This window comes from Condylura cristata, unplaced genomic scaffold (genome assembly GCF_000260355.1).
Source record: "Condylura cristata isolate star-nosed mole 26May11 unplaced genomic scaffold, ConCri1.0 scaffold00021, whole genome shotgun sequence".
Classification (NCBI taxonomy): domain Eukaryota; kingdom Metazoa; phylum Chordata; class Mammalia; order Eulipotyphla; family Talpidae; genus Condylura; species Condylura cristata.
The window spans coordinates 20941028-20950353 of NW_004567122.1; the positions used below are offsets into that span (position 1 = coordinate 20941028).

The 9326-nt window shown below is 42.1% G+C and overlaps 1 protein-coding gene across 1 annotated transcript in view; it reads left to right on the forward strand.

Annotated features, from left to right (window-relative positions):
* SLC12A2 (solute carrier family 12 (sodium/potassium/chloride transporter), member 2) overlaps positions 1–9326 on the forward strand; it is a 108631-nt gene that overhangs the window by 20532 nt on the left and 78773 nt on the right. Inside the window, exon 2 of the mRNA XM_004686680.2 lies at positions 8620–9138. Coding sequence (XP_004686737.2) covers positions 8620–9138 — 519 coding nt within the window. The remainder of the gene's footprint in view (positions 1–8619; positions 9139–9326) is intronic.

Consider the following 9326-nt stretch of genomic DNA (forward strand, 5'->3'; position numbering starts at 1 on the left):
TGAATCCATGGGGCTGGGGAGGAATACTCAGTCATACTGGCTCTGGCCATGTACACAGCAGTAAATATATTATTAAACTTTTGTTTGATTGTTGTTTGATTACTTGCCAGCCTAGAAGACCCCAGTGTGATACAGGATGATTTACTTTGTGTAGCTGAGAGCTTATTTTAAAAACTGCTATATTACATCCCTAAATTCTTCTTTTAGCATGGTCCCAAAGTTTTCCCATCAGTGGGTGTAGTAATCTAAAATGCTCATTTAATCAAGTTTATTAAATTTCTTCAAATCGTTCAAAATCTTGATGATTGCACAAACATACAGACACAACTCTCAAAATTCACAACTAACATTTTTTAAATCTGTTTGCTCTGTTCCTGAGTGGTATGTTAAAAGTTTTTATTAAGTTCTTTAATTTCAGTTATATCAATTTGCTTTACATATTTTAATACTCTGTAATTAAACATATCCAGATATATCTTCATGATAGATTGTAATTTATTACTGTACATCACATTTCTATTTTATTTATTTATTTATGTATTAAAGATTTATTTATTTGTACATACAGAACTGGGGTACAGGCCAGAGGCTCAGGGGCGGTGAGAGGTTTTATCAGAGACAGAGTGGGGAGCAGAACAGGCAGATGGACGAAGTACACTGCTGAGGGGAACAGCGGGCAGCTAGGAGAGGTCTGCCACGCCATGTGGTCACCTCCGGGGCAGGTGGAAATCGAACTCATGCAGAAGTGGCTTTAGCTTCTCAGTGCAGTGCTTTAACCCGCTGTGCCACCAGGGAGGGCCCACATTTTTATTTTTAATGATGCTTTTTATCTTAAAGTTTAATTTACCTGACAGTAATATCAACTTAGTATCCCTTTGATGTTTTCATGTTTTTCTCTTATGCAACCTTACTGTTGTTTGTTTTGTCAACATTTCCTAAGCATCTTGAAACTGGGGCTTTAGGTCTTTGCTTTGGGTTTTAGTCTAAGTTTTTTTAAAGTGAGGATTCAAACCCAGACCATCCTGTTTCCTTTTGGGGTTACCCTACAACAGCTGGTAGCAGGAACAACTATAGAAATCAACAATCTTCCCTAAGTGGTACTGTACCACTGGAATAGATGGGCAATTCCTTTGAAACAGTTAGGCAGAGAGTAGTACAGAGGGAAGTTCCTTGGGGAGTGAGTGCTCTCATGAAATAATAGGGAAATGAAATAAGGAAAGGAGGATGGCAGGATTCAGTAGAGAAAGAAGCAGCTGAACAAGGAGGATGTAGTGAAACTTCAGCTAATCCTACAAGGTATTCTTTGCTTTAGAACAGTCTAACAGAGGCAAGAGCCTCTTTTTTTTTTTTTGGGTCCCTTTAGCCAGGCCTAATTTGGGCTGTTCCCAGGAAATGCAGTTCTGTAATGAGGGAGGAAAGAAGGTATTTGGAATCAATAGTCTCAGAAGTCGGATTTATTTTCTGACTTCATATCACACCACTCAAAATTCAAAACTCTAAAATTGGCACATTGGGTCAAGTACTCAAAATCTGGTTGGGGCAGGTAAGGTCCTCAAAAACTGTTACACACAGGTCATTCCTTTACCCCACCAAAAAGTCATTTTTACACTATTACCCAAACAAGGCAGAATAGGAAGACTTGCAGAATATTGGAGAAATGGCAACTACAGAAATCAACAGACAATTCTAAAATGATACACAAATGATTAACAAAGTTTAAAAAGCTCACCCTCACAAGCAACCGGTATTAACAATATTTTGCTGATCGGATTCACAAAGATTAAGGAATATTAGAATTAGTAACCATAGAAGACAGGATACTCAAATACAACAATGACACAAAAAAACTGATAAAACTCTCCAGGAAGTATTCTGTCATGTATGCCAAAGTTTTAGAAATGTAAAAGCCCTGGGCCTCCCTGATGGGGCAGGAGTTAAGTCTCAGTGCTATCTAGCTGTCATCAGCCACTGCAGCAATAGTTCTGGGCCAGGGTGCTAACCCACATGGCTCAGCAGACCTCTCCTGTCTAGCCTGCTACACACACACACACACACACACACACACACACACAGCCCTTGAATTTAATTTCTAGGAATTTATCTGTTTACTATAGTCAATTATGAGAAATGATGGAGGAAAAAATAGAACATTGAAAGGAGGCATCACAAGATCAAAAGTCCACTTACACAAGGAGTTGGGGGTAAAGGGGATTAACCCAGCTACAGACATCAAGATCCTTAGGCTCCAGGGTCTTATCACAAGGTATAAAGCCCAAGCAGGCATCAGACTGCTATAGGGAGATTTTGGCATACACAATCTGTGATCTGAGGGTAAAGATAGAGAAATCGAGCCCACTGTGGAATCTCCAGTCCCATTCCACAGAGTTATCTAAAATCAGCAGCAAACAGGCCACTCCAAAGAGCCCCTCCCAAAGAGAAAAAGATTGTGTCAATGCGGTCTCTGCACTGGCCCAGGGCAGCAGTGCTTCTGCCCACCTGTGACTACACAGGTGCTTCTTCCCACCAACTCTGTTCCCCTGCAGGGCAGCAGTCTTCCTACCTGCCCAAGATCTGTACCCGCTGGGGCTTTTCTTCAATGACTTACTTCCCTCAGCAGAGAGGACTCTGCTCAAGGCCGCTTGCCTGCAACCATGCAGGCCTCTCTCGGAAAATCTGTACCTTTTCTGGCAGTGCTTTCTGCTTGCCTGTGTCTAAGCAAGTGTCCTTTATTCTTCTGTCCCCTTTCCCTAATAAACTTACTCTTTAAATATAATTAATGTCTCCTTGTCATGGAGAAACTTGCCAGGGAAACTCACTGTGTGCCACTGAAAAGGGAGCTCTGGTGAAAACTTTTCCAGAGTGAATCCAAGGACCCCATACTCCCAAATGCACTTAACTCCAAACACCACATCAAAAAAGAAATGCAAACATATAGGCAGCATGGCTTGTTATATTTGTAAAGGAAATGCTCAAAAATAGGTGATACACTCAGTAAATTATGATAAATCCAAAGATGCAATATTACTAAGAATCACGCAATTGCAAAAACATTTACACATACAAAAAAGATGTTCAAGTTGATGGTAAGTTTTAAAAATTGCAGAACAGGTCCTCCTTGGTGGTGCAGCGGATTAAAGCAAGGCACTAAGAAGCTAAAACCACCTTAGCATGAGTTCGATCCCCATCTGCCCCGGAGGTGATCCACATGGTGCCACAGACCTCTCCTGAGCCGCCCGCTGCTCCCCTCAGCAGTGTACTTGGTCAATCTGCCTGTTCTGCTCCCCTCTGTCTCTGGTGAAGCCTCTCACCGGCCCTGCACCTCTAGCCTGTACCCCAGTTCTGTATGCACAAATAAATAAAATCTTTAAAAAAAATTGCAATAGAATGAATTATTTGATAATACAGTGATATAAAAGTGTTATTTTTACATTGATGGCATTATAGGTATTATTCTCTGAGGTTTCTCCTAGGATTTTGTATTAAAACATACAGTGCCGGCCCTCCCTGGTGGCTCAGCGGATGAAAGCACTGCACTAAGAAGCTAAAGTCACTTCTGCATGAGTTCGATTCCTGCCTGCCCCGAGGAGATCCACATGGCGAGGCAGACCTCTCCTGACCCGCCCGCTGCTCCCCTCAGCAGTGTACTTCATCTATCTGCCTGTTCTGCTCCCGGCTCTGTCTCTGGTGAATCCTCTCACCCTCCACATCTCTGGCCTGTACCCCAGTTCTATATGAATAAATAAATAAAATCTTTAAAAAAAAAATACAGTGCCTTTTTAATTTGAAAAATATATCTCACTGGCTTCATATAAACAGGAATTTTAAAATATTTTATATCTACTTGAGATGTCTAGAAATTGTTTGAAATACAATTGGACTTTAGGTTAAATTTCTTAAACACAAAAAACATTTTTGGACTAATCAGGTTATTATTTAGGGTCCTCTTTGAAGTTAGATGTGGTAGACCAGCTTTAAGTAAGAATAATTATCTAAACTGTAAAAATCTGTCTAAATTTATAATCGGCAGTTGTTGGTTCTTTTTAACTGGAATATTGAAGTTAATAGTTTTGGCCCACATTTAAAGGAAGATTAAAATTTGGAAATGCCCCAGAGGAAAGTAATAAAAATAATTACGTACTTAGAAATTGGGCTCTGAAATGACATGCAAGAGGAAATCATTTAAAAAATAAAACCAAAAATAACCTTACATTTTATAGGTTACCATAATCTCTGAAGACTAGGGCAGGAAGCAAATATTTGAATTGTTAGGATACTTTAGTTTAGCCATTAGGACATTAGGAATATTCTGTTATTAAATATGTATTTATTACTTGTCCAATACTATGCCTGTAAGGACTTATAAACAATAGCATGCTTTAGATTTTTTGATACAAAAAATCTTTTAAGTGTTAAAGGTGAGGTACTTCACTTTTCTCAGAAGGGGCTTACTACACAGACTTTAAAGTTTTTATGTTAATGGTTTTTCAAATTTCAGTCATCTTAGAATAATTATATATCCTCAATTTATACTACGACTTTTTGAAAGGGAAATGGATAATCATTAATGAATATAAGAGAGTAAAAAAGGTATTTCATTAGGAGTGAAGAAAACAGGCGTAGAATTTAGTTGTAGGATACATTATAATGCTTGACTATAAGAAGAAAGCAATAATCATTAAGATGTATGTGCATTTTGTGGTGTGTGTTTTCGTATGTGTGTTTGTAACTCTTGGTGTGTTTCACTTTAAGATTTATTTATTTATTTATGCATACAAATAAGGAGTGTAGGCCAGAGTTGGGTGAGTGGGTTCACCAGAGATGGAATGGGGAGCAGAACAGGCGGACTGACTGAAATAGGCTGCTGAAGAGAGCTGTGGGCAAGACAGGAGAGGTCTAGTGTGCCATGTGGGTCAGCTCCCTGGCTGGGGATCCTGCTGAAGTGGCTGCCATTAGCTTCATAGTACTGAGATTTAACCCCTTGTGCCACCAGGAGGCCCCTCTTGGTGTACTTCAAGCTTCTTAAAAAAAAAAAAAAGTACTTTTATAGCCTACTTTTAATAACATACACTTATACAATATAAGTGTTTTTAATAGCAAAACTTTAATTTTAAAGTGTCCAGGAGAAAAAAATAACAGGGTGAATAAGAAATAAGCCTTTAGTCTGAGCCACTGCTCCATTTTCCAAATAAGAGGCAAAAAAAATAACGATAGTAACAACTCCAAATGTGTAACAGGAAAAAAAAAATTGAGCTTAATGCTCCTCAGAAATCTCTTACATGTCTCCTAAAAACAAAACTAAAGGCAAATTTGAAGAAATCCACAGACATAAGATATAATTAGAAAGGTTTTACCTAGTACTACTTTAAAATATTAAAAGTTTTAAAGACTTAATGTTAGGGTTACCATACAACAGGCACTGTTAAAAATACCTTACTGGGGCCCTCCCTGGTGGCGCAGCGGGTTAAAGCACAGCACTGAGAATATAAAGCCGCTTCCGCATGAGTTCGATTCCCGCCTGCCCCGGAGGTGACCACATGGCGTGGCAGACCTCTCCTGACCCGCCCGCTGCTCCCCTCAGCAGTGTACTTCGTCGATCTGCCTGTTCTATTCCCCACTCTGTCTCTGGTGAAGCCTCTCACTGCCCCTGAGCTTCTGGCCTGTACCCCAGTTCTGTATGCACAAATAAATAAATCTTTAAAAAAAAAAAATACCTTACTGAGAGTAATTCACAAAATCCTCATAAATCTATTAATAACAACCACTATTAACCATATTTTCTATATGAGACCTAAGGCACAGAGATCACACTAGTCCAATACGACATAACTCATTAAAAAAATTTAGCACAGAACACTGGACTTAGTTATATAAATGGATAGTTATTATTTTTACTATCCTCTCACGTCTGTATTACTGGAATTGTACCCTGACTTCCCATGTTACTGCTCCTCTCCAATCTCTGCCCATAATGTGACTAGAGAGACGTAATAAATAAATGCAAATCTGATCACATACACTTCTATCTTCCTGAAAGCCCTTTAATAGTTCGATAGGACTCTTACAACAGACTCATTTGTTATAATTCTTGCCTTTTAACCCCAAGCCAGTTTAGAAAGGCCAGTTTGAAGATTTTTGTCCAGCATGTCCTTTTTGTGAAACTGAAACTACAGGTTACATACAGTTTCATCCTAGCCATCCTTTAGAACCCAACTGAAGTCACTTCCTCTCTTACTAAGTCTAGTCCCTTTATTTTGCATTCTCATTATACATTTCTTATGTCACAGAACTTCTCATATGAATAACTACTTTTTTTCTTTATTATTTTACATTTATTTGTTTCTTCCAAGAGGCACCTCAGTGTTCCTGATAGTCCTTCCACCCAAGCCTATTCCATTCACCATCTTTTCCAACACAGAAAACAGCAACACCATTCTGTCGGTTGCTTAGGCCCAAACCCTTGAATTCTCTTTCATACACCCCACCAATCAGGAAATTCTATGGCCTTCCCAGAATTCAACCACTCCAATCATGCCATGGATTGTTGCTATACTACATACCACATCTCTGTCCTTTCTTATTCCTAATAACTATTTATAAAGAAGATCCATCCTTTAAATTTACATATATGTGTGTGCATATATATACATATATATATATATATAGAAATCATTGTGTTCCTCTATTCAGAATTTCCAGTAAGCTGCCATCTGACAGTGAATTCTGCACCCCTAAATCCATGTGACTATATTGAAGATAGTACCTTGAAGGTGGTGATTAAATTTTAATGAGGTCATTGCAGTGTAATAAATTTGTTTTATAAGGTACCCAGACTGTTATTTTGTGATGGCAGACCAATTTTATTCCATTCAGAATAAAAAACCAAAGTCTTTTCAACAGTCAAAAGGTTTTAAGACTTGTAACCTGGCCTGCATGTCCAAAGCCCCCAAACGCTCTGCCCTAATAGCCTTTGATTCTCTCCATCCTATTTATACAGCTTCAGTGATACTGTTCAACATGCAATTTCATGAACACCTCAGGCACGTGCTCACTTTTCAGCCTTTGTTTTTCCTCTGCCTAGAATATTTCCTAAACAATTGTATCATTTCCTTCTTCACTCAAATATCACCTTCTCAAGGGGGCCATCCTGTGAAGATTTTTACCCCCTCCATCTCGCACACATTTTCCACCCCCCTTTCCTTAGTACTCACTGCTAGCCAGCTGTATATTTTTCTGATTTATGTTTATTGTCTCTCTCTCCTTCACTACGCTATGGGCTCCACGAGAGAAGGGATTGCGTATTTTGCTCACTGCAATATTCCCAGAATTTAAGTACCTCATAGTAGGTACTTCCAACTCTAGTCACTACCTCAGCTGAAGCTGGTCTTCAGCACTTACCCAGCTGTTTAATTTAATGAACGTTGACTGCCAACAGTTACCAAATGAGCTTTGGAGCTAAAAGGTACCATATACATCAGCCACTAAGACAATGCTCCCCTTGTAGAAACTATTGCTTAAAAGCTCACCTGATTTTTTCCGGTCTTTTCGGGCTTTCTGCTATTTACTAAGGCATAAGCAGGGTTTTAAGAACTGTGATAACGCTATTTAACGCGAAGGATGGGAAGTGGGCCAAGGGGTTCTCCTCCCCCTTTCAACTTTACAACAGAGACCATAAGCAGATGAAAAGTTTTGAAGGTCAAACAAGATCACGTATGACAGTTTTGAAAACTGCCTGGTTGCGCCTTTCTTCACAGTTATTTCCAAACAGTTCTGCAAACTCTGTAGCACTCTGCTTCTAGGAAGCAGAGGAAAGGCTTGCCTTATGCCCCTAAGTAAACATATTACATGCATCAGTAAGAGGCCGATGGTAAAAACCATTCATTATTATGATTTCTCCATGGTGCTGCACAATTTGGGTTAAAAATTGATTCTGCTGGCCCTCCCTGGTGGCGCAGCGGGTTAAAGCACAGCACTGAAAATCTAAAGCCGCTTCTGCATGAGTTCAATTCCCGCCTGCCCCGGAGGTGACCACATGGTGTGGCAGACCTCTCCTGACCCGCCCGCTGCTCCCCTCAGCAGTGGACTTCATCGATCTGCCTGTTCTGCTCCCCACTCTCTCTTTGGTGAAGCCTCTCACCACCCCTGAGCCTCTGGCCTGTACCCCAGTTCTGTATGCACAAATAAATAAATCTTTAAAAAAAAATTGATTCTGCTGCGAAGAAAGTTGCAACAATCACATCCCACTGCATTTTACCAAGGAGAAAATAGGCCCTGTGAAGAAAGAACTACCTGTTTGTATAAAAACTGAGGAATTTTTCGCAACTCGAACCGTGCAGAAATTTCCCAGGTAATTGCGGCTCTCAATGTATTCTTTAAGAGCTGGGCTGCCCATCATTTTTGGAAACGCCTTAAATGAACAGTTGTCTGAAAACAGTAAGGTATCACAACTAATCTCCCTGCTCACCTTCAAACATCCCAGCTTTTAACATAAAGGTGCCTTCAGAAGGGTGGGACCACCCACTGCATCAGGACTGGAATTAATCTGCGGTTATGCAAATCTACCGCGACCAGGCGGGTGACTTTATCGCCTCAGGCGACACTGAGGTAACCAGCCTTCTCCAGGGCTCAGGCCTGGAGTGAGTGCGGGGAGTCGCCGCGGGCCGGAGCCTCAAGCAGGCCTCACGTGAGGTCGCACCTGGCCCAAACTTCTGAAGCACCTGCGGGCGAGACAGGGAAACCCTTGGCATCACCCGCAGGAGGCGGGGGCATCTGCTGCCGCCAACCCGGTCTCGGGTACCACGAGCCTGAGGGGAAGCGGCCCGTAGCCCCGCAGCGTCTCGCGAGATCTCGTCAGCTCAGCCCAAGTACTGCGAGTTCAGAATTAAAAAAAAAAAAAAAAAATCAACACAAAACCCTGAGGACTAGAGGTTATGTCATGGAGGTGCTGCCGAGGTGGCAGCTGCCACGGAAGCATCCGCAATCCGCGAGCGCCAAGCAGGGGCCTGCCGCGCCCAGTCACCAGCCGGGAGCGGTCCCCGGGCTGGTCGGCCCAGACCCGGGCTCTGGGCCAATTGACGCGCAGCCCCAGGGGCGGGGAGAGAAGGAGGCGGCTGGGGGGCCTCGGCTCATCCTCGCCGCAAGGTGGGCGGGGGAAGGAGGCAGAGGAGGGGGAGGAGGGCGACGGAAGGGGAGGTAGCGGCGCGGAGATCTTCCCGGCGTCTACGCCTGCGCCCCGCCGCTGCTCTTGCTGCCCGCCACCCGGCGCTGACGACCGGACGAGAACCTCGCGCGGGCAGCTCTCGCGTGGGGTCGCGCGGGAGCCGGGGAGG